The 26,762-nt window shown below is 38.4% G+C and overlaps 2 protein-coding genes and 1 long non-coding RNA gene across 3 annotated transcripts; 2 read left to right on the top strand and 1 right to left on the bottom strand.

The window, feature by feature from the left end:
- The first annotated feature begins 1,577 nt into the window (after positions 1-1,577).
- LOC129249980 (uncharacterized) lies at positions 1,578-2,834 on the top strand. The gene is made up of 4 exons (XR_008582775.1): positions 1,578-1,618; positions 1,702-1,846; positions 1,902-2,140; positions 2,194-2,834. It is a non-coding gene; the product is annotated as an uncharacterized LOC129249980 (long non-coding RNA).
- A 2,392-nt stretch (positions 2,835-5,226) lies between these two features.
- LOC129250723 (uncharacterized) lies at positions 5,227-7,740 on the bottom strand. Its single transcript, XM_054890322.1, has one exon. It carries the CDS (start codon positions 7,738-7,740, stop codon positions 5,227-5,229), a length of 2,514 nt encoding a protein of 837 aa, XP_054746297.1.
- Positions 7,741-18,504: 10,764 nt separating this feature from the next.
- LOC129250722 (uncharacterized) lies at positions 18,505-26,757 on the top strand. The gene is given in 4 exon segments (XM_054890321.1): positions 18,505-22,293; positions 25,756-26,148; positions 26,207-26,492; positions 26,495-26,757. Coding segments are annotated over 4 exon segments (4,731 nt in total).
- The last annotated feature ends 5 nt before the right edge of the window (positions 26,758-26,762 follow it).

The following is a 26,762-nucleotide window of genomic DNA, read 5'->3' as shown; positions in this document are numbered from 1 at the left end:
GGATACTTATTGCACACAAAAAGGAACTGAAATTTATTATATTAAAATTTACTGATTCGAGTACAAATCATATTAGGGCCGTGATACCTGGCGAGACCTAGTCGCCAGTGTATTGTCGCCCGTCCTTTTATTTTGGCGCATTATCGTGACTTGCGCACATGGTCGAAAAGGCCCGGTTTCCGATCCACGTGCACGCCACCGTTCATGCTGCAGCTGAGGTCGGAGAGGCCTCGTCTCCAATCCCCTATCTTCATTGAGGCGGAAAGACCTTGTTTCCGCTTTGCTTGTTTAGGCGGAAGGCCTAGTTTCCGCTCTGCTTGTCTAGGCGGAAAGGCCTAGCTTCCGCTCTAGACTCAATTCTTTCTTTGGTTTTTTACAAACCAAAGGATTTTGAATTTAATTTTTTGACCGAAAATGTGTAGTGTGTACACGGCTTTATAAATAGTTGCTTAATTGCTTAATTAGCTTTTGTGGATTGTATTGGTAGTGGTGCATTTGCTGGTCAGTGCAGTGCTGATCACAGCGAAGGATAAAAATGGTACCTAATTGAATACAATCGCAAATTAATGTGATTTTAATATGTTCACCGCGAGGGGTGGGTACATACTAATGGTTTTTCTTATATTCGCCGCATAGGAGGATCGTGTCTTGGATATATGTAGATCGTAACCAAGTACAAGGTGTCCTGCCGTGGTGTACGTGGTATATATATATTTTTTCTTTGTTCTTATTATGTTTTGGCTATAATAAGAACAAAATGATAAGCAATAGAAATTATATGTATATATATATATAATTTTGTGTAGCATTTGCATACATAAGTGCATGATGTTAGAAAAACTAATAGTTTGCGTTACTTTACTATTCCTGGATTGTCGAACCCATGTATATCATTCCTGTAGGATATTTTTGTTTTTAAAAACTAATTTCCTTAATGGCTGACTTCGACCCATTTCCTTTTGACACGTATAGACGGCGGGTCGGGTCATGGTTTTTTTTTGTATGTAAAAATAGTGAATTCGTCAAAAAAAAAAAAAATAATAATAATAATAAGTGACAAATAGTGTGAGTGAAAAAGAAAAAAGCTTCGTAGTGTTCGGACTTGACGTTCCTCTGCCCAAGGAACAAAACCGCTGCGCTAAGAAAATCTATGAAATTTTCAATAATGTAAATGCCCATTCAAGCAGAAAAAAAAAATCTATGAAAAATTTCAGATCGAGCATTATATTCATTCCAAAAGTGTTATAATAATTTGTTGGCATTTCGGTTTTGCGTGTGAATAAAAGCTTAATGAAAACTGCGTGAAAAAAATCTGTAAAAGGATTGTATATAGGTATTTGTATGAATGTAAATCGATGCTAATTTCTAAGTGATTTTGTGAACATAATGTGCAAAAAACACGCGTAATTAACAGTTTAGCAAAAATTATCAATGGTGCAATTTCAACATCAACAATAAAAATATTTGGCAAATTAACGAGCGCCGCCCTCAAGTAGTGATCATAGTGTGAGCGAAGCATTATGATCTGAATATTCGTAAGTATGCAACTCTGTCTTTCGTACATTTCTCAAAATATTCTACAGCAACAAGTGGGCGAATTGCACGCGAAAATACAAAGGTAAGATTATAAAATATATAATTATATATAATTATTACAATTTTGTGCTTAATGAATTTCATAATTAATTCTGTGTGTTATAGGCATCATCAACATATGTGACCATTTTGAATGCTGAAAAGGAGCAGTTTGCTGAAGCACAGAAAAGCTGATGTGACCACGACCATCCCATGTTGAAGCTATCTGGGATATAGCCAACTAGAATCACCTCGTTGCCGCTGCTAAGAGGTAAATATGTTAATGCGTTAAAGTGAAAATGTGAAAGTGAAAATGTGCCTTTTAGAAGCTTTAAGTGACCTAAAGAAGCCTATTCGAATTTGTGGGACGAATGTTGGGCAAAGCGGTGCTTACTCTAAAAGATAAATTGAAGGAGCTAAAAGTGCATTCGGTGCTACAAATCAAGATCACAACAACCACAAGAAAACAAAACAAGCCAATATGAAAAGGCAATGGTGCTACAATGCCAACGATCAAGTTAGGGCGGCACAAAAAGCGGTCGCCCATGCATGCGCGATTTGTAGGGTACGACCAAATGCTATGTTTTTATTTTTCTGATTTTTCCTTTCATTGAATAGAGAAATTCGCGTGTGCTATTTAACTTAGAGTATTGAGAGTATGACACGTCGCATCATGCCATCAAATGCTGCAGCAATAACTCGCGCCGAAACTAAACTAATAGGTCTATCGATAAGTTCGTGCGGTTTTACAACAGATGGCGTAACTTGATTATTATTCCATCGATCCACATTTCCAAACATTCATTGGAGAGCTACTGTCGTAAGGCACAAACGTCAGTATAAGTTTTTTATTTAAAGCGTAAACAACAATATTTTTACCACACTTGAAAATGTCGAATTTCGTGCCAAATAATGTGTTTTTGCGGGGAATTCTTCTTCATTATTTTAATATGAAGAAAAAAGCAGCCGAAAGTCATCGTATCTTGGTGGAAGTTTATGGTGAGCATGCTCTAGCTGAGCGAACGTGCCAGAAGTGGTTTGCACGCTTTAAAAGTGGTGATTTTGGCTTGGAAGACGAAAAACGCGAGGGTGCGCCGCCAAAGTTCATGGATACCGAATTGGAGGAATTGCTCGATCAAGATCCGGCTCAAACGCAAGAAGAGGTTGCAAAAACTTTGGGAGTTGATCAATCAACCATTTCCAAACGTTTAAAAGCCATGGGAATGATCCGAAAGGTAGGCCATTGGGTGCCGTATGAATTGAAGCCAAGAGACGTTGAACGCCGTTTTATGGCATGCGAACAACTGCTTCAACGGCACAAAAGAAAGGGTTTTTTGCATCGAATTGTGACTGGCGATGAAAAGTGGGTCCATTACGACAATCCAAAACGTCGGGCAACGTATGGATACCCTGGCCATGCTTCAACATCGACGTCGGCGCAGAATATTCATGGCCTGAAGGTTATGCTGTGTATCTGGTGGGACCAGCTGGGTGTTGTGTATTATGAGCTACTGAAACCGAATGAAACGATTACGGGGGATGTCTACCGACGACAATTGATGCGTTTGAGCCGAGCACTGCGAGAAAAACGGCCGCAATACGCCGATAGACACGACAAAGTTATTTTGCAACATGACAATGCTCGGCCACATGTTGCACAAGTGGTCAAAACATACTTAGAAACGCTCAAATGGGATGTCCTACCCCACCCGCCGTATAGTCCAGACCTTGCGCCATCCGATTACTATCTCTTCCGATCGATGCAACATGGCCTGGCTGACCAGCACTTCCGTAATTACGATGAAGTCAAAAAATGGATCGATTCGTGGATTGCGGCAAAACCGACCGAATTTTTCACAAAGGGAATCCGTGAATTGCCAGAAAGATGGGAAAAAGTAGTAGTAAGCGATGGACAATACTTTGAATATTAAATTTGTAACCATTTTACGTCAATAAAGTTTCAAATTTCGAAAAAAAAACCGCACGAACTTAACCATAGTCCATACTACAACCAAAACGCGCCGAAAAACGAAAAAAGCGAACTAAAATTACTCTGGCGAAACATAATTACGTGTGTTGCAAGGTAATAAAAATTGAGCTTATTCTATTTGCCTAAAAGGGTATTTCAACAATGTAGTCATGTATTTTTATTAATTCAATTGTAAATGAAACATATGTATTTTTCACAAAGTTTTGGTATTAATAAATTTTTTTGGAGATTCCTTAAATGAACTGAAAACTTTGACATTGTTCAAATAGTTGATGAGTTTTGAAGTAGTTTAAAATTTATCGCCCGAAAAATATGTAAAAAATATTTTGCTTTCACCTGCATTTTTTTTAAAATGTAATAAATTATATTTTCTACAGTAGATCTTAATTCTCTTTTCCATATAAGCCGTTACTAGGTACCTATTTTTGTGTGATTAATGTTGGATAATATAGATACATATATGTATATGTATATATATATTATCCAACATTAATCACACAAAAATAGGTACCTAGTAACGACATATATATATATATATGTATGCATGTAAGTACCTTTCAAGCAAAGTACACATATGCATATGTATAAATTATGCAAGTCACCTCAGGTGTACACCTGCCCTTTATAGGTACAATTTATGGAACTTACTTGCATCGTTCGTAGGTTGTAGGGGTTGTTGTAGCTTCTTAGGTTTGCTAGGGTATAACAGTGTGGTGATGTCAATCACCTTCTAATAAAGGGTGAATCGCGAAGTGAGATTTGTTTCTACTAGAGAGGTATTGGAAGATATTAAGATATTACGTTGAGGGTGCAGGTGTGGATTTTTCCGTTTCTTCTGAGTAAGGTGGAAGTAGGACCAGTTCCCCTGTCCCCTTTGTGTCGTGATGTCCACGACGCGTACTTGATTGTCGGGTCCAGGATGTAATTTTACTACTCCATTCGTTTGGTGGTAGGTTGTCCTCTTTAATGACGACAAGGTCCCCTACCTTGATGTTAGGTTTCTGATGTTTCCACTTCGTGGGTTTTTGCAATTTGATGAGGAATTCCCTTTTCCATCGTTTGCAAAAGGTTTGATGGAGGGCTTTCAATTTCTGCCTCCGATTCACAATTGAGGCAGGATTCTCGCTGGTTTCTATTTCTGGCGGAGCTAAGAGATGTCCGCCAACCAGAAAGTGGCTAGGTGTGAGAGACTCTAGATCGGAAGGCTCATTGGACGAGGGACTCAAGGGTCGCGAATTGAGACAGGAATCAATTCGGTGAAGCTCCTACAAAGTTAGTACCATTGTCGGAGTAAACATTTTTTGGACATCCTCGTCTAGCAACGAATCTCGAGAAGGCTGCTAGAAAGGATGGGGTACTTAGGTCATTGGTGGCCTCTAAATGGATGGCTTTGGTGGCGAAACAAATAAACAGACAGACGTAGCTTTTGGAAATGCGACATCCTCTGCCGCGGAAGCTTTTGATGTCAAATGGACCTGCGAAATCTATACCTGTATTAGTGAAAGCACGCGAAAAGGTGGTGCGTACCTGAGGAAGGATTCCCATGAGTTGGGTTTGCGATCGCTTTTTATAGATCGTGCAGATCTTACAATTATGGATGATGGATCGGATCATATTTTTATCTCGCGGAATTCAGTACTGCGTTCGAATTAAACTCAACATCAGCTGATTTGATGCATGCCATGCAGTGATATTTCGTGAATGAATTTGGTTATAAGGCGTGATAACCTGCTATTGTATGGAAGGATAATAGGATGACGCTCGCTATATGATAAGTTGAGGGATGCGCCCAGACGACCGCCTGCCCTCATGATGTCATCTTTGTCGAGGAATGGATTGGGGGGCAATATCTCACTTTTTGTGTCAACTGTTTTCTTTTGTTTCAATTTCGCGTATTCTCCACCGTAATATTGCTTTTGACTGTTTATGATTAAGCGTTGTGTCGTTGCTTTAATTTCATCAGGTGAAATTAAGCAAGACTTTGCTTGAAATGCAGTCTTCGTATTAGGATGGGTTTTTTGAGAGAATCTCTTAATATATGATAAAACTCTCAAAGCCCTTGGTAAATTGGAAAAACGGTCAAGAATATCGCTGAAATTGATTGTTGTTGTTGAATATACCTTTACCTTTTTCTCTTCCATCGTTGTTTCATAGTCACATTCTGATGTCGGCCATCGTGATTTGTCTTCTTGTAGGTAAGAAGGACCCTGCCACCACAAAGAAGTGTGAACCAGTTCCTTGGCCGGAAGTCCTCTGCTTGCTAAGTCTGCTGGATTTGATGCCGAGTCCACATGACGCCAGTTATTGTTTCCGACCTTTTCCACTATTTTGGTTACTCGATGTGCCACAAAGGTTGACCACGAGCAGGGCGGTTTGCGAATCCATGCGAGGAGGATTGTCGAATCTGTCCACAGATGAACATCCAAATGTGCTAGGCTGAGATTTTCCGTGACAGTTTCTATAATATCTGCTAATAGGACGGCACCACATAGTTCCAAACGGGGAAGGGATATCGTCTTAACAAGTGCCACTCTGGTTTTCGCGAGGAGTAGGTTGAGGTATACTTGATCCTGTTTCTTCACACGCAAGTAGACAGCAGCCGCGTATGCCTTTTCCGAAGCGTCGCAGAACCTATGGATTTCGGCATTGTCTGCTGGTGAATAGTGCACCCAACGAGGTATGCGGATATTATCAATTTCCCCATAATTCTGCATAAATGTCTGCCAGCGGTCTAATGTGACCACAGATACGGTGTCGTCCCAATCAGTGCCTTCTAACCAAATATTTTGCATAATAATCTTAGCGGTAATTATTATTGGGGCGAGCCACCCTAGTGGATCAAAAAGTTTGGCGATTGCCGAGAGGATTTCTCTTTTCGTAAGAACATCGTGGTTTTTTATTGGCTTTGTCATAAAATAAAAATGGTCGCAATGAGCATTCCATCTTATGCCAAGTGCCTTTACCGAACTCGTATCTTCGAAATCTAAAAAATCTTCATTGAGCAAATGGGCTTTTGGGATGCCCTTTAGAATTTTGTTGCAGTTGGAAGTCCATTTTCGCAATGAAAATTCATTTTCGCAATGGATATCCACGGGCTGCAAAACTTGCATAATTTCATCTCTGGCTGTTATTGCAGAGTCGATGCTATGACCCCCGGCAAGAACGTCGGCAACATACATGCATTTTTGAAGTATGTTTGATGCTGTTGGGAAGGAATTTTCAACATCATCAGCTAATTGAAGTAATATCCTTATCGCAAGATAACGAGCACAATTTATGCCGAAAGTAACAGTCTTTAATTCGTATAGACTAATTGGGTCTTTCGGGCAAGTGCGAAAAACTATTCGCTGATATTTAGTATGTGAATTGCTTACCATTATCTGACGGTACATCTTCTCGATATCGCTGTTGAAGACATACTTGTATAATCGCCAGCGGAGGATCAGGACAGTCATATCTGCTTGCAATACCGGACCTGGATGAAGGACGTCGTTGAGGCTCATTCCATTGGCAGTCGAGCATGAAGCGTTAAATACCACGCGCACTTTGGTGGAGGTGCTCTCTTCCTTCATGACGGCATGATGAGGTAAAAAATAATGGTCAGTTGCATCTGCAGGTATGTTGGTTGTAATTTTGTCCATATGATCTAGCGTTTCATATTCTGCCACCACTCTAGTATATTCCTTTTGCAGGCACGGATTTTTCGCGAGACGCGTCTCATTCTGGAAGAATTGAGAGCAGGCGCTCTTGAGTGATGGTCTCAGCTTGATGTTTGATGGAAAATCCCGTTTGAAGGGTAAGGTAACGACATACTTTCCATCTTGGTTGCGCTTCGTAGTGGTCCGATATAACTCCTCGCAATACACGTCATCTTCAGTCTGTCTTTCTTTTCTTGGGATATCTTCTAATTCCCAAAAGGCAGCTAGTTGTTTGTCCAGTGTGACTTCACTGAAAAAAGAAACTATCTTGTTTGGTGGACTGACTGTTACGGCTCGACCAGTTAGTATCCACCCGAATACAGTCTCTTGGGCAAGAAGTGTACTTAGTACATTTTTCTTCAAGCCGCTTAAAATAATTTGGGGATAAATGTCTCCGCCAAGGACAAGGTCCACTGGTTCCTTGACGAAGAACCTCTTATCCGCCAAAGTGAGATCTGAAAATGCTTGCCTTGTCATTGCGCTTACTAGGCAAGTTGGCAGATTTCCAGTTAATTGCGGCAAAACTAGCGCAATTGTGTTTATTTTTACAAAAGGGTCGATAGGCGACCGCAGTTGTATCACAGAATGTTAATGCAATGAGAAGGAGCAAATGTTAAATGAGCTTTTTTCGAGTACTAATTTGTAGATTCATACTAAGGTAATTTCAAATTCAACTTTGCTCATTAGTGGGGAATTGCAGATATTTACCACGCGAGTGACGCGAGTGGAGGGTTTCTGTATTTACTTACCACGCTAGGACAGGAATTCAGATTTTTTCTACGTTTACCAAACTACTGAGAAATTTCATAAGATTTTTCGGCACACTACTAAGGAAATCGACTTATTTCATGCCCACAGCGAAGCGAATAAATTTGCGATTAAGAAGGACGCGCGGCAGTTAATTTGTGGTACAGAAGCTAAAGTCGGCGGAATTATTCGTTTTGTTTTTTGGCACGTATTTAATTCAGGTTCAAGTCCTGAAGTTATATTCTTTTTTCTGCACATTTTTTTTTTACAATTCAAACCAGGAAAGTTTAGTAAAATTTTTGAGTTTATTTTAATTAAAATTTCTTTAAAATACTGTTTATTTTGTATTTCATAAATGGAAATTTCCTTTCGGTATAAAATAGTTCATACTGGATATGACCTGATTTTTATATAAATCAATCAAAACAGAAAATATGTACATATGTCTTTAATCTCTTCCATCAAATCCAAATTATATTGATGAGAAAATATCATTCTAATATCCGTCCAGAAAGCCAAACGCGCATACACACATACATATGCATATAATTACGCATACAAACTTTCAACGCAGAATATGTGCATTAGTCCAGTCAAAAGAAGATTTCACTTAGTAATTTTAGGAGTATGCGAGTTTATGGTTTTATTATGTAAAGACCATCACTGTGAACTTAAGTTTGAGTTTTCGGGGTCGGGGGTTGTGTCCCGCGGCCGCCATCTTGGAAATAAGGGTGCAACTGGTTTTTGCGATTATCTCGTGAATTTCGAAACTTACGAAAATTTTGTAATAAATACTTTTTTGTAGATAATAATATTATCTACAACTTTCATTCAAAACTTTTTATTGTAAAATTAATAATAAAAAAGTTATAAACAAAATTACGCGAAAAATTAAGGGATGAATTGTTTTAAAGCGTAATAACTTTTTTTTACTGATTTTATGGAAAATATACATCAGAGCTTTTTTATAGAGCATTCTTTTGTGAACATTTTTGTCTATAAGTTTTTTCCGCTATCTTTATTTAGTCGTATGATTTTGAGCTGCTAAGCGGAGCAACCAACACATTAGCGAAGCGCGTACATGATTACACAGGCCGACAAAATTTAACCAACATTCAGACCCAGAAACCAGACTATATATTTCCGAAGGCTTATGATGCACTGAATCCAAATCTGGCCTCAGAATTGCTCTATCAGCTCTGGTTTTCGAGATATCCTAACCTAAAAGTGCAAAAAACACCATTTTTGCCCATATTTGAGGTTATGTAGCCTTGCAGATGTTTTCTTTCACCAAAATTAAGGGATGGCATCTTTAAATACAAGCCTTCTTTTTTCAAATGGCGTTTTGTTTGCTCAAATATCATTTTTTTCGCAGAGATATCGCATTTTAAAATTTTCATGTTTCGAAATTTTCCTACACCTGAAAATCGATTAAGATAACATAGACATGATATAGTCGATTACTAATTTTCTTGGGTTTGAGGGCCTGAAATAGTATGTAAATTTGGAGTTTGTGGCTAAGCCTGCTTGCGGTTAAGTGGGTTAGCCTGCTCGCGGTATGATAGGGGTGGTTTCTAGGGGTTAGGGCTGTGTGTGACTCGGTACCCAAAGGTTAGATAGTGTAGGGATGTGGTGAGTCAGGACACTTATGGTGTGAGACAAAATTTTAAGAAAAATAAGACTCAATTCAATAAAATTAGTAATCGACTATATCATGTCTATGTTATCTTAATCGATTTTCAGGTGTAGGAAAATTTCGAAACATGAAAATTTCAAAATGCGATATCTCTGCGAAAAAAATGATATTTGAGTAAACAAAACGCCATTTGAAAAAAGAAAGCTTGTATTTAAAGATGCTATCCTTTAAGGGGTAACACCACTGTACACGCGTAAAATAAACACGATTTTTAAAGAATTTTTTTGTATAGAAGGAAAGGGAAAACAATCACTCTGATTTGGGAAGTTATTACTTATATACTAAAATACAAAACTACAAAGTTTGATCGAAAAATTTTACAAAATGGCGGCATTAGAGACATTTTTGTAATGTGGTTTCTCTTGAAGGAGCTCCGCGGCACGCAGCACAGAGGGTGCAAATTTTAATCTGGAACAAAGAAACATTTTTTTTCTTAATCTAGATAAGAATAGCTAGAGAAACACGTACGGGATTTAAAAAATATTTATTTTTGTGGAATTAGCAAGCATTTGAAGGAAAAAACGGTACTTAAATAATTATAACAATCGTTTAAATTAATCTATCGAAAATCCCCTACGCTCTTCTCTTAAGAAGGTTATTATACAGACGTAGTGAAAAACCTGATTAAAAATATTTAAAATTGTTTGAGTTATGGTGCGTGCCAATTTCAGAAAACGTGTTTTGAGAAAAACGCGTTTAAAGTTTGGAAATTTGGAGAATTCGTTAGGTAGCAGTCACTAACGCTTGGTTAAAAGCTTAAAATATTTATGAAATAAACTTCGGTAACGTATAAAACTTTTTGTTCTGTATTTTAAAAGGTTCAAAGAATTTTTTAAGCTTATAAAAAAAATCAATTTTTTGAAATTTCTACAGTGGTGTTACCCCTTAATTTTGGTGAAAGAGCGGAGGATCATGACAGTCATACAAAAAAATATTTTACAAAATTTTCGTAACTTTCGAAATTCACGAGATAATCGCAAAAACCAGTTGCACCCTTATTTCCAAGATGTCGGCCGCGGGACACAACCCCCGACCCGAAAACTCAAATTTAAGTTCACAGTGATGGGTTTTACATAATAAAACCATAAACTCGCATACTCCTAAAATTACTTAGTTGGCTATTTTTTTTGTCTCTTTTTACTGGACTACATATAAAACTGCGAATCGAATAAATGAGTGATTTAGAAAAGCTCATTAGTAATTGTAGTTTAGCGCAAAGACGTGTCGTGTATGCAGTACATCGTCCCATATTTGACTCAGGTTCAAGTCCTGTACACACTTTGTTCGATATTTTTATTTAATTTGTTTGTATTTGGTTTAATTAGAATTGATTTAAAATAGTGTATTCAGGTTTTTCTAATACCTGTTATTTAGAAATTTATTTTCTATATAACATTATTCATACTTTTTTTGAATTGATTTATATGTAAAACAGCCATAAGGGCAATCATATGAATATGCATTCTTATATTTAATCTCTTCAGTCAAATCTGAACTACTTACATACACATATTCATGAGAAAATATTCTAATATCCATGGATGCATCCAGAAAGCCAAACGCGCATCCACGCATATGTATATAAATATATACAAACCTTCAACGAACGCAAAATGTATGCATATAAAAAACAACAACTGCGACCGTCTTCTTGTCCGTCAGTGAAAATATGGGATATGTATACCCTATGAGCAAAAAGAACCGGGAAGGTGATGTTGACTGTTTTCTTCGATTGCCAAGGCATAGTCCACCATGAGTACCTTCCATCGGGCCAGACAGTCAATAAAGAATATTATTTATCCGTTTTGAAGCCTTTGAGAGATGCTGTATGTTTCAAACGGCCGGAAATATGAGCAAACAATTCTTGGATTTTGCATGATGGTAACGCGCCATCGCACTGATCACAGAGAATACGAGGAATAAGCTGAAGGCCATGTCGGCCTGCCGGGGGTGTTTGGAAGACTGGGTTAAACGTTGGCACATGTGTGTTGCTTCAGACGGGTCATATTTTGAAGGAGATAATATAAATTTGCTTTAAATTTAACTCTGTTTTAAACATTCCCGGTACTTTTTGATCATAGGTTACATATATGCCGCTTTGCGGATAGAAATGTGTGATTCGCTGGAATTGTTCAAGGAATCTAAGTCGCATTAACTCGCGACTGTCGAACAGTTAGAAGACATATTTACATACATATAATGGTGCATACATACATACGGAGCCGCGGCCACTCGACATGACAAAAATTCAAGATTTATCAAATATTGGCAAATAAATGCGACTGCGTCTACGAATGTATTTTGTTTTTGTTGTCGCTAGGCTTAGATTTTAGCTTCGGGCGACATGCGCATGTGAGGTATGTGTTTTTGTTGTGTTCTAGAACATTTTAGAATGAGGGGTGGCAAAGCGGCCATCGCGTTGCGCTTGCTGTTGCTTTTGCGTCTATCAAAGTACATATTGTGTTTTTGTAAGTACAATATTAGGAATATCGACTGGTGAAAGACAAAAGTACACGGAAGCAAGAAGGGAGCGCTGTGCTCCCGCATATATGCATGAATGTATGAACGTGCATGGATGTAGTAACATATGAATGCAATTATTTTGTAGGAAGTTTAGAAGGCAAGTAAGTTAAATTTATTTTTGAAAATAAAATAAATTTGTTGAAGTTTTATTTTTTTAGTTTATTATAATTTAATTTATCTTTATTAAAATAGCACAAGTTTGGTTAAACTTCAAAATAAATTTGTTCTTTACTCTTCAAGGTGACTTTGAAGACTACTTTTAACATTAAAAACTATACTTATTCAATTTATTTTAACAGTTAGATTTATACTTAAAATGAAGAGAGAAAGATTTCCCCATTTATTCTTACAACAATTACAACAATTAAATATATAACTTACATAGCTAATTATTACAGTTAGATAATGAAGAGAGCGAGAGCGAAAGGGGAAAGTTACTTATAATATATAACTAGAAGGCATATATGTATGTATATATGCTAGGACATAAAGTGGGTATATATACATACATAGAGCAGAATTGTTTTTGCACTTGTTAGGAAGAAACTCGTTCACTAGTGCGTATGTATGTGTATTTGATTTCTTGTAAGAATGTGATGTGCTGTGACATGTGTAAATATGTACAGTCGAGGTTATTGGGCATACATGCATATGTACATATGTATGAAAGGAAGATGATGTTCTTACGCTTGTGCATTATTGTTTTTCATATACAAATGTACAGGGTTGGCCATATTAAACTGACCCATGTGATTATTAAAAAAATATGGAAAAAGAAACATTTTTTTGTGTTTCATTGTGAAAAACATTTAATTTAGTTCAAGGAGATTCGTTTACATCACTTTTTGAATATGATATCGCGCAAGTGGTCGCCCTTAGCACGTATTTGGATATGTACAGGGTTGGCCATCTTAAACTGACCCATGTGATTATTAAAAAAATATGGAAAAAGAAACATTTTTTTGTGTTTCATTGTGAAAAACATTTAATTTAGTTCAAGGAGATTCGTTTACATCACTTTTTGAATATGATATCGCGCAAGTGGTCGCCCTTAGCTCGTATAGCGTAATGTGCCCGTTTTTCGGCGTTTTCCATAGTTTTGGCCAGCGTCTCGGCCGATATGGCGGCTATTTCCCGTCGGATATTGGCCTTAAGTGCGCCTAGTGTCTTTGGCTTGTTGACGTAAACCTTAGATTTCAAATTACAGTAAAAAGTTATGGGGTTACTCAATGGGTCAGTTTAATATGGCCAACCCTGTACATACATACATATGTATGTAAATGCTGTCGAATACATAAACTATAAATTGACATACAATATAAAATAAAAGTTGATTTATCTTAAACCGTTTTATTTTCTGAATGCAAATACCTCCTATTGGATTCAAAAAGAAGCTCGATGTATGGGTGCCACACGACTTGACGCAAAAAAACATTTTTGCCCGTATGGATGCATGCGAATCGCTTCTGAATCGCAACAAAATCGGCCCGTTTTTGAAGCGGATGGTGACTGGCGATTAAAAGTGGGTCACTTACGACAACGTGAACCGCAAACGGTCGTGGTCGAAAAGCGGTGAAGCTACCCAGACGGTGGCCAAGCCTGGATTGACGACCAGGAAGGGTCTTCTGTGTGTTTGGTGGGATTGGCAGGGAATCATCCACTATGAGCTGCTCCCGTATGGCCAAACGCTCAATTCGGACCTGTACTGCCAACAACTGGACCGCTTGAATGCAGCACTCATGCAGAAGAGGCCATCTTTGATCAACAGAGGCCGAATTGTCTTCCATCAGGACAACGCCAGGCCACACACATCTTTGCTGACGCGCCAGAAGATCCGGGAGCTCGGATGGGAGGTTCTTTTGCATCCACCGTATAGTCCGGATCTCGCACCAAGTGATTACCACCTATTTCTGTCCGTGGCGAACGAACTTGGTAGTCGGAAGTTGTCCTCAAGAGAGTCCTGTGAAAATTGGCTCTCCGAGTTTTTTTACAATAGGGAAGCGAGCTTCTATAAGAGGGGCATTATGAAGTTGGCATCTCGTTGGGAACTCGTCATCGAACAAAACGGCGCATATTTGACCTAAATCGCATTATTATAACCAATTTTATGAACAATTGAAAATTCAATAAAAATACCGCAAGACTTTTTTGGCAACCTTATATTATGTATATTGTCATATACCATCATTTATGTACATATAGAGTATACGTTCATTTTTGAATGTATGTAATGAAAAACTTCATGAATTACTTTCAGAACTTTATTAAAATTAATTCGCGTCGCGCGCATGCACAACACCTTGGTTCACAACGCAGGCGCAGAAATAAACGCACTGCGTATTTATCCTACCCATGTCGGCATCAATTCTCGGCGCCAATTTTTTTTTCTCTTTTAAATTTTTTTTTTTTTTTATGTAATCTTAAAAAAAATTTGTAATAAATTTTATGTATCCGCTTCTCATTTCAAAAGTAACAAAATGGTAAAAAAATAAGCAGTCGAAGAAATAAACGCACCGCCTATTTTTCCTCGCCACATGTTAGACTCGTAATCAATTCCCGGCGCCAACTTTTTTTTATATTTTTTTTTTTATTATAATTAGTTTGTTTTTTTAATGTAATTGAAAAAAAATTATTATTCAAAAATACGAAAATAGTAAAAATTTAATTGGTTTAATTAGGAGGTGAGAAATGTGTTGTGTGTTGAGGTGAAAGATGTGTGGTGTTTTCAATTTTTGTGTGGGCAAAATTCAGTGTGGTGTCTATAAACTCGGTGTGCTAAATTTCCTTATTACAAATCTTTCAAATCTCAATTGTACTAAAAAAAGCTCACAGTAGCATTTGCACCTTCTCATTGCATTAACATTCTCTGGTTGTATTGAGCACGCTTGTCTTACCTGCGCAGATATTGAATTGTTGATGCCCGAGACTTGGGCATGCAAGCGTTTAGATGGCAGGTTGATTCTACGTGAGTCGTTCACTGATGAACGAACACTCAGAACCAGAATCGATCAGAGCTCGTGCTGCAAAATTTACATTGTTGTGGAATATATTTACCATGGCTGTTCCTAGTAAAACCCCTTTGTCCGTATTGGAATAACACGATTTAAAATTATGTGTTCTACTATCCTTTGGCCTATTGGAGTTGAGTCGTTTTAGGGCCTCCTTGGATGTTGAGGGCAGGTCATCAGCGGAATCTCTGGTTTCCTTAAGAGCTGCTGCTTTTGGTTGAACTGCTGGAATGTGCAGGAGTGTGTTGTGTCTTGAGTGACATGTGCTGCAGTTATACGAGCTCGTACATCTTGGCACCGTATGTCCTGACGACAGGCAGTTCAAGCAACAGTTGTTGTTCTTGACGCACGCGATTCTATCGGTGACCTTTAACTTGCGGAACTTTGGGCAACTTTGCAATTTGTGGTCATCATTGACACATAATTTGCACATATGTTTCGCCACACTTACTTGAAAGTTACCCATCCTTTTTGGTGTAGTTTCCGTGAACTGTTGTAAGCTTTGCGCCTTGGGCGCTTTGTAGGCTTTAATTCCTTTTAAGCCTGACACTGTTTCAAGTGTCTGAAACCTATTGGAAAGGAATTTGTCCATGTCAGTCCACTTTGGAATTTCAGATTTATTCTCTATCGCTTGTTCCCAAAGCGATAGAGTACTTTCTGGCAATTTCGTTGAGCATAAGTATGTGATAATTGCATCCCAGTTTGAAATGTCAATTTGGTGATTCTGTAAGGAGGAAATGCAAATATTAATGTCTCTTTGGAGTTTTTTTATCGAACTGCCACATTTTCGATTGACTGTAGGTTAAACAGGATCTTTAGCTGCGTATTCACCGTTTATTTTCGTACGTTTCGCAAAGATTTTTCCACGCCGTAGAAAACCCGTCATTAGTGAGCGGGCACTTCCTCACGATGTCTCTGGCTTCACCCTGCGTTTTCAGCTTTTCGACCGGCGTAAGGCGCTTATTTAAAATGTAAATGGCCGTGAACATATCGCGGAATTTTGGCCAAGATACGTAGTCGCCTTTGAAAACCTCCGTATCGCACGGTGGAAGGTGAATATTATGTTCTCGTACTGCTAGTTCTTCGCCTTCCCGGTCTGCCTTTTCCAGCCTCGCAGAGAGGTCAGCCATCGTCGACATGCCGCGCAAATATGTGTGGTAACATATTTTGTTCCTTTTCTTTATCGCGGCAAGATCCTTAGGAGAAGAAGTTTCTGTTGAAAGCAAGTGGTCGTACGCTGCTTTGGCCTTTTCCCACATTGTTTTCAACTCCTCCTGTTGGATCCGTAGTGAAAATTTCGAATGTTCACTTGACGGAGTGCCATTAAAGTCGGCTTCGAACTCTGTCACGGCGTCGACTAAACGAATATAAGTATCCATATTGCAAGTATGGGATACAAAAACTTACGCGGTATTAAAAAAATGCTCCTTCGCGAAATGGAGACGAATTTACAGCGAGACCCAAGCCCAAAATGCACCACCGAGATTAAAATGATAATATATATTATGTATCTATATATATATTTATTAACAAAAAGGATAATATATTTATATTTATATATGTAAATTTCGCCACCCACACAATAATCAGTGGTATGTATATACCGTAGCAAAAAGTGCGTTGGGATCGATTTTAATTTACTGCGGCGTTGTTTGTGTAGTTGTGTACTCAACTTCACAGCGGGAATGTACAAGCAAAAAGAACGGAATAAGAAAAATTGAAAAATTCCCAACAACGCGCTTTTAGGTAGTTTAGCTTGACCATGTTATCATCGGAGTGCGACGCAATGGGCGGTTTAGAAATGTGGGGCCTCCACGGTCGCTCCGATGATATATTTTAGGAAAAATAAAAAAAGCACAAAGGCGTGTCAGTGTATAGTTCTTATTATTTTATTTGCAGTATATACATATAGCTTTAAAAGCGTTACAAATTGTATACATATATAGATATGTATATGGAAATACGTTGCTTACGTATTATGTTAAGTAAAATTAATAATTAATAATTAATTACCTCTTAGTCGGCTGACACGTCCTGATGATAGGAATTAGAAAATCGCAGTGAAAGTAAGAATTAAAATTGAGGTGAAAGTAACCTCGCCGAACAACGTTTAACACGGTAAACGTTTTAACTGTTCGGCGGAGAAATGCCAGGGTTAAAGGCCTTCACGTTGCAGCGACTGGAAACGGTGGTTAGCAACAGTCGGAACGGTAGGCGCAGTTACCATTATGGTGGCTAAAAATTTATATTAAATATTAGGGTGTGGCCTAAACAAATTCCAAGATCAACGGCTGTTGACGAAATAAACGCTTGCCTCAAATCATCGAAAATGTGGCCCTATGTGAAGAAACTTCAGCTGACAACAAACATGAGAGTTGCATTACTTAATGATACATTTACTGAAGATTTCTCTGAGCAATTACTGACTATCGGTAATGGTCGAGTACCTGTCGACGAATCGAGCGGATTGATTTCATTTCCTCAGAATTTCTGTAACTTTGTCTCATCGAAAGACGAACTTATCAATAAAGTATTCCCAAACATCATTAATAACTAAGAATAAAGATGTAGATGACCTAAACTACATAATTCAAAATGATATCTGTTGGGAACCGCTGCAATGAATAGAACCCAGCACTTTGACTTTGCAATTTCTTTCGTTTTGTTGTCATTTACAGTCATTTACACTCAATGCATACTTATATTACATACATACACACATACCAATTAAGCGCTCTCATTTTAATCATTTTGCCTATTACTTATATTCGTTTCTAATTTACTGTAACATCTTGTACATACATTTTTGCTATATAAGGTCCTACTCAACTTATGTACATTACCATTAGAAAAAATACACTAGCGAAATAAAGTGAATTCGAAGTCAAGACAAATCAGTCTTCCGACTCTTAACATTGGTGACCCCGACGTGATCATACATTTGATACGTCGTACAAACAAAACAAAAACAAAAAAAAAACTAAAAACTAATAAGCAAACGTACGCAAAAGTACCGTGTGCTTAAGTACATTCACCTGCATAACCGTTGCATACACGGTCAGCTACCTAGCCTACGGGACTTGCATTTACTTTTGCAGCTGTATACTCACGCCATCCTACCGCTAACTTAGTACTGTATACCGCATACAGTTGGGAATTTTTGTAATCGCTATCAAAGGCACTGTGAAAATGTCAAGGAATGAAGACTCTCTATCCGCACGACCAGGATGGTTCCTGAAAAGGAAAAGTGAAGCTATTTTTAGGCAAATGGAATCCATACATCGTCTCGCAACAACCGAAGCCCTACGCTCACTGGATCATGTAGATCTTACGTTGAAATTGGAACTGGTAGACAACATACGGAGTAATTTTGAGCTCACACAAAACCGCCTGGAAGAAGAAGATCCTGACGAATTAGATACTGATGCTCGACAGCAGTTCTTGAACATATTTATTTCAGTCAAAGGCGCCATCACTCGCGAGCTACAGTCCAACCGCTTAGATAGCCATTTACATTCAACCACACGCAATTTTTCGCCTCAGGACTCGCAATCTGTGGTTGTTCTTAAGCAACCAAAATCTTGTTTACCGGAATTGAAGTTGCCAACGTTTAGAGGCAACTACTCAGATTGGCCACAATTTTTCTCCATGTTTCGCACCATAATTGACCGAGAAGCTGAATTAACTAAAGTGGAAAAACTCCAACATCTCCGCTCATGCCTTACAGATGCCGCGTTGGACACCATAAAGTCCTTAGAAATTCGCGAATCTAACTATGATAAAGCTCTTGAATTACTAAATAACCGATTTGATAACAAGCGTTTAATTTTTCGGGCACATATCCGTGAGTTGTTTGGACTAGAAAGTGTCGAAGGAAAGGTGGCAACAAATCTCCGGCGGTTAACGGATAAATTTTTGTCACATATTCGTGCATTACAGACTTTAGGCAGCATAGAACAATTGGCCGACAGCTTGCTGATACACATCGTTATGCAGAAACTTGACTCCGCTACTCAAAACATGTGGGAGGAAAAAATGTCATCCAGTGAGCTACCCACTTGGGAAGGCATGGCGTTGTTCCTAGAAAAAAGGTGTCAAACTCTGGAGAATGTTGCGTTTGCTACGCTCGGTAAGACTCCAACTAAACAGGTGAGCAAATATGTGAATCGCAACAAGTCTTTTGTGGTCTCGAAGCCTGCGCAAAGGTCATGTGTGTTTTGCAAACACCTTGATCACTTCATTTATACATGCCCGCAATTTGCGAAACTCTCCCCAAGCGAGCGCTGGAAAGAGGCAAAAAATGCTGAACTTTGCCTGAACTGTCTTAAGCTTGGACATCGAGTACAACAATGCAAATCCACTCACTGTTTTCGTTGTAAAGGTGCTCATCACACCCTTTTACATAAGGATATTCCAGAGCAACCCTTCCAAAATGCCTCATTGGCAGAAAGGTTTCCTCAACCAGGATCAGCAGCATCTTTGGTTTCCATGGCGCCTCCATGCATATCAAACGAGCACTCAAGCATTAAACTAAACGAATCCGTACTACTAGCTACCGCAACGGTGTTTGTAAAAAACAGTGTTGGATGTTTTATCCCCTGTCGTGCTATTTTAGACTCAGCTTCGCAACTAAATTTCGCTACGAGCAGGTTATCCAACCAACTGCAATTGAAGAAATCGAAGTTCCCAGTAGCAGTTTCGGGAATTGGAGACTCAGATACAACAGTTGAGTACACAATCAATATTATTTTTAAATCTATTCACAGCGATTACACAAACACTATTACGGCGTCAATAATTCCCACCATTACTGAGCAGCAACCAACCACCACTTTCAGCATATCGCAATGGGTCATACCTAAGAACATAAAATTGGCCGATCCATCATTTAATACTTCTCGTAGGATTGACCTCTTAATTGGAGCCGGCATATTTTTTGACTTGTTGTGTGTCGGCCAAATACGTCTTAAGGAACCAACACACATTTTGCAAAAGACACGTCTCGGGTGGATCGTCTCTGGCGGTAAACAACGCTGCAACATCGGCTCTTCGTGCGCGGTGTCATCCAAACTCGTCGAAAGCAACGAACCACATGGATCACTTGATCAAATGGTCCGCAGTTTTTGGGAAACAGAAAATTGTTTCGAAGGAACCACGAAGGTAACAAAAGAAGAACTAGATTGTGAAATACATTTCCAAACAAACCATTGCCGTTTGGGTACTGGCGAGTACTCAGTCCGTCTTCCTGTCAAACTGAGTCCAAATATGCTTGGTGACTCATATCAACATGCCTTACGCCGATTAATCTCTCTAGAACGACTCTTGCAGCGAAACGACAACGTAAGATTACAGTATTCAGCGTTCATGCGAGAATATCTCGATTTAAAGCACATGACTCTTGTGGATGCTCTCCCCAATGTACCAACATATTATCTTCCTCATCACTGCGTTTTTAAAGAAGATAGCACAACAACGAAATTACGGGTAGTATTCGATGGTTCAGCTTCTACAACAAGTAACTACTCTCTGAATGAAATTCTTATGACAGGTCCAACAATTCAACCAAAACTTGCAGAAACTTTAATACGTTTTAGGTCAAGGCCCATCGCATTAACAGGTGACATATGCAAAATGTACCGCTGCGTACGCATCACCTCACCAGATGACTATCTTCAGTGCATACTTTGGAGGGAAAACCCGATGGAAGATGTTAAGACCTACAAATTAGAGACTGTCACTTATGGAACACGACCAGCATCATTCTTAGCTATTAGAGCTATGCACCAGCTGGCTAACGACGAAGCCGAATCTTACCCCCTTGGTGCTCAGATAGTACTGCGGGATTTTTATGTTGATGACATGATCACTGGATCCGATACTGCTGAGGAGGCAATTGAAATAATGGGGCAAGCTTCGCAGCTACTTGCAAAGGGTAACTTCAAAATACGAAAGTGGTGCTCCAATGATCAAGCTGTAATAGCGCAGATTCCTCTAGCTGATAGGGAAAAACTTCTAAGGTTTGACGACGGCAGCAACATAACAAAGGCACTAGGGTTGCAATGGAACACAGATCATGATTTATTTTTCTTTGCATTTACCCCATTTCAGAAACCAACAAAAATAACGAAACGCTCTGCACTTTCCATTATTGCCCGTTTGTATGATCCGCTCGGCTTAGTCGGCCCATTTGTATTAAAGGCAAAAATATTTCTTCAGCGTCTATGGATGGAAAAACTTGACTGGGACGAAAGTTTACCGATGTCTCATGAAACAAGTTGGGAGAACCTATGCAGCCAATTCAACGATGTCAAACATTTGACATTTCCCCGCTTCATCGCTAAAAGGAATGCATTGTTGGAACTTCATGCCTTTTGTGACGCCAGTTTGTCTGCATATGGTACGTGTGTTTACATACGTGCTAGCAATGGTAAGAGCGTATGTATAAATCTGCTTTGCTCAAAGTCGCGAATTGCTCCGATTAAATCTCTCACTGTGCCAAAGCTCGAGCTGTGTGCTGCCTATTTGCTTGCTCAGTTAGTGCACTCCATCGCTCAACTTAATATCTTCAGCTGTATGTTTTATTGTTGGTCAGACTCCAGTATTGTGCTCTCATGGTTGAAGGAGGACTCATCCCGGTTCAACGTATTCGTAGCTAATCGCATTAACAATATTCAAAATCTCACAGATGGTATGGAGTGGCGTTATGTCCCAACAGCTGTAAACCCTGCTGATATACTATCACGCGGAGCCACACCAACAGAATTACTAAATTCTTCGTTGTGGAAACATGGACCGCCGTTTTTGTCTAATCCGCACAATGAGTGGCCTAAATGCTGCGTTCGAACTCAAGAGCTTCCCGAAATACGCAAAACCTTTTTGCTAACTACGCGCTCTGCTTCTGATATGTCAATCAACTGCAAATACGTAAATTCTTTTGCATCTATGCAACGCAACTACGGTTACGTTTACAAGTTTGTGAAGAAGGATATCTCAGGTCATTTAACACCTAGTCACATTCAGAATGGAACATACTTCTTAATTCGCATGATACAAATGGTACACTTTTCAGCTGAGTATACCTCACTTCAAAGAAAAGAAACAATTTCCTCTAAAAGTGCATTGTTTTCTTTATCACTTTTTCTGGACCCGATTGGGCTTCTGAGAGTTGGTGGCCGTCTCAAGAACACAAACTTAGATTTTGATTCGCGACATCCTATTATAATGCCAAAACATCATCCTCTTACAACATCTATGATTAGTTATTTCCATTTAAAATATCTACATGTAGGTCCTCAGGCATTGCTTGCAACGATTCGTTTACAATATTGGCCAATAGGTGGTCGGAAAACGGTGGCAGAGGTTATCAACAAATGCATCATTTGTTTTCGTGCGAAACCAAAATTCATGGAACAAATCATGGCAGATTTACCGGGCGAACGAGTAAAAGCGGCCAGATCATTTTTTACTACAGGAATAGATTTTTGTGGCCCGTTCTATTATCAGTCGGAAATTCGGAACAGCCAACCACTGAAGTGCTACATCGCCTTGTTCATATGCTTTGCCACGAAGGCAGTTCATCTTGAAAGTTGCAAAGATTCATCAGCACACGAGGTAAACCTAAAACAATTTGGACGGATAACGCAACAAACTTTGTTGGAGCCAAAAACGAGCTGCTGGAACTAAGGCGATTATTTCTGAGTAGCGAACATCAACGTGAAGTGGCCAAACATTGTGTCGAAGATGGAATCGAATGGAAGTTTATACCGCCAAGATCTCCTCATTTTGGTGGACTTTGGGAAGCTGCTGTTAAGTCAGCGAAATTTCATTTCTACAGAGTCGTTTGTTCTTCGAGGCTGTCCTTCGAAGAGCTCCGCACACTTGTTTGCCAAATCTCAGCAGTAATTAATTCACGGCCTCTTATTCCTCTTACAGAGCATCCTGATGATCTTGCAGTTCTTACGCCGGGACATTTTTTGATTGGCGGCCCTTTCACAGCTACAGTAGAACCAGACATCACTGATGTGAATATTAACAGGCTCAGTCGTTGGCAGCGAATTTCTCACATGCAACAAATATTTTGGAAGAAGTGGAGTACAGAATATCTTACCCAATTACAACAACGATCCAAATGGCGAACCCATAGGGAAGCACTTAAAAAAGGTGCTCTAGTACTCATAAAAGACGAAAATCTGCCGCCACTTCGTTAGTCTCTGGCACGAATTATTGACATAATTCCTGGACCAGATAGTGTAGTACGCGTAGCAAGCCTAAAAACAACTTCAGGAATCACCAAAAGAGCTATAACTAAATTGTGCTTGTTGTGGATTGTGGATGTTGGGAACCGCTGCAATGAATAGAACACAGCACTTTGACTTTGCAATTTCTTTCGTTTTGTTGTCATTTACAGTCATTTACACTCAATGCATACTTATATTACATACATACACACATACCAATTAAGCGCTCTCATTTTAATCATTTTGCCTATTACTTATATTCGTTTCTAATTTACTGTAACATCTTGTACATACATTTTTGCTATATAAGGTCCTACTCAACTTATGTACATTACCATTAGAAAAAATACACTAGCGAAATAAAGTGAATTCGAAGTCAAGACAAATCAGTCTTCCGACTCTTAACAATATCATTGGAAAAATGCATTCATTCAAATCCATTGACTGTGTAACAAATGAAGATGAAGCCACCAACTATCCAATTGAATTTTTAAACTCCTTGGATGTGCCTGGCTTACCACCGCACAATTTACGCCTAAAAGTTGGCTCCGTAGTAATCATGCTTCGAAGCATAATCCCATCAAAACTTTACAACGGTACGCTTTTGGTGGTAAATAAATTGATGAACAATGTGATTTACGCGACGATACTCAAAGGAAAATTCGAAGGTGAAGAAGTTCTCATTCTGAGGATCCCGATGATCCCAACCGATCATCCGTTTGAGTCTAAAAGACATCAATTTCCGATCCGTCTTGCATTCGCCATGACCATTAACAAATCACAAGGCCAATCCTTGAAAGTTTGTAGTCTGAATCTAAAAAATCAATGTTTCTCACATGGTCAAATATATGTGGCATGTTGACGGGTTGGAAAACCATCTTCGTTGTTTGTTCTTGCACCTGATAATAAAACAAAAAATGTCGTGTATCAGAAGGTGCTTAACTCAAGAGCGCAATCTATTAAAGCTTCATTGAAATACTTGATTAATAAAAAAATTAACTTAATAAAATCAAAAATCTGTTTTTTTATTGCCTCTAGGGCGGAACAAAGTTCGCCGGGTCAGCTAGTAAGTAATAAGAGGACACACGCTTTTTTTCTGTTATATGAATGCATAGTTAATAATACCTAACAAACATTTTATTATAATTATTTTTAGAAACCTGTTTTGTTTGCCGGTATCTATTTTATTTAGTTTTTACTTTCATAATGATCTACTACACAGAAAACACGGGGTTGTATTCCAAAAAGTATGCTTATTATCTAGGATTAGTTTATAATCTGAGATTTTGGGAGAGAAATTTTGTATGGGAAATCTCGCTTCTTAATTACGCATTGGGAGTTAAGCACGAAAAAGTATACTTATATGTGAACGTATTATAAGCATATTTACGTATGTAAATATATTGCTATACGAGGGCATCAACGGGACAGTTATTTTACATGTACCTCTGTATACAGTAGATTCTGTTTTATGCGATACATACGTTCCGCAAGAAACAGCATAAAAAAAGCTACCAGTTCTATAGTAAAACTATAGATACGTTTCAAAAGTGCTAAGAACCGCATAAATCTGAAATAATGTAATAAAATCGCATAAAAAAAGAGTACTAGTCCCATATTATAACTATAGATACGTTCCATAGACCGCATGAATCTGAAATAATTAAATAAAATCGCATAAACAAAAAATTGTATTTTTGAAAATTATGTCTTTATTTAAGAAACGTCAGATTCGAAAAATAAATTTACATCGTCAGAAATATATTAGAATCAGACAATACACGCATGTTGCGCATTCGTTTAGGATTTGGCGTAAAATCACTTCCGTCACTTGAGGAAATGTAGGCTGTGTTCGTAAATGCAACATGACTTGCAGCATAAGCATCAGTAGCAACACTGCAAGTTTGACATTTGATACTTCTTATACAATTTTTGACAATATACGTTTGACAAATACGTTTGTTTGCATTTTTGATCGCGTATAATACTAAAATGGAAATTTTGCTGAATCTAACAATAGACGAAATTTGTGAGCAAAGAAAAGATAGATTTTCTTTAAATTTAAGAAAAAGAAGGCTATTGAAGTCAAAGAGAAAAATGTTTAGGTACGTATGTTTGTCTTTAAAAAGAAAAATACCTAAAAACGAATCGTTTATTAAAACAATAAAGTCGTTTCCTGAGGACATTTTCTATTCCCATTTCAGAATGAATTGGGCCACTTTTAAAGTAAGGTTTTATAAGTTTTATGAAAACTAATAATTTATAGTTTCACTTTAATTAGGCTTTGGAAAAGGCTTTGACTCCACACTGGGTAACTGCAAGGCTTGGCCGTGATGGTCATTCATTAGAGAACTGTCTGTACATGACATTATGGAAGCTATGCAATAGCAGGGTGACGTTCCGACAGCTTTCTGATCGCTTCAACATTGCAAAAGGAACATCACACCGTGTATTTAACAAAACAGTCCAAGCCATTTGTAATCTTAAAAGCGAAATAGAATGGCCATCTGTTGACCGTCAGCAAGAGGTCATGACAAATTTTGAAAATAGCAGAGAAAGCCCTTTTCCTTTTGTTATACTATGTTTAGATGGAACCCATTTTAACATACCTACCCCAAGTATAGATGCGATTAGTTATTATGATCGCAAAGGAAACCACTCAGTATCCTTGCAGGTTTAATTTACATGCTTCCACCTCATTATTTTTATCACTTTAATTTATTATCTTCCAGGCTATATGCGACAGCCAATATCGTTTCCTAGATGTGTTTATTGGATATCCAGGGAGCTGCCACGATGCCAATGTTTGGACAAATAGCCCAATATTTCAAGCAATAACATCTGGCGAGTTACAGCTGGCACCAAGTGCTGTTATATTGGGGGACTCTGCGTACCCCATATCGCAATTTCTAATGATACCTCACAGAGACAATGGGCATCTCAGTAGGGAACAGAAGACTTTCAATGCCCGTTTAAGCTCAACGCGAGTATTTATAGAACAAGCTTTCGGGATTTTAAGAAAAAGTTTAAAATTTTAAATTATATTGAAGCTTCGAGCATTAAAGCCACATCTAATGTGATATTCGCTTGCGCTATCTTGCACAATTTTATCATAAATAGGGGAGGTTATTTTGAACATATTAACGATACAATAACACATGCCGATATGGAAACCAACAATGAAATCGGATGGATTCAAGATGCCCCCATTCGCCGTGTTGATTCAGATGATATCAATGGAATTGATAGAAGAAACTATTTTACCACTCTGTTTTCATCATAAAAAAT

This window comes from Anastrepha obliqua, chromosome 6 (assembly GCF_027943255.1).
Source record: "Anastrepha obliqua isolate idAnaObli1 chromosome 6, idAnaObli1_1.0, whole genome shotgun sequence".
In the NCBI taxonomy this organism is placed as follows: Eukaryota; Metazoa; Arthropoda; class Insecta; order Diptera; family Tephritidae; genus Anastrepha; species Anastrepha obliqua.
Note: the sequence above shows the minus strand (reverse complement) of the source record. Positions and strands in the feature narration are given on the sequence as shown.

Excerpts from the sequence above, each read along its gene's own strand:
- LOC129250723 (XM_054890322.1), bottom strand. The coding sequence starts at position 7,740 with ATGACAAGGCAAGCATTTTCAGATCTCACTTTGGCGGATAAGAGGTTC.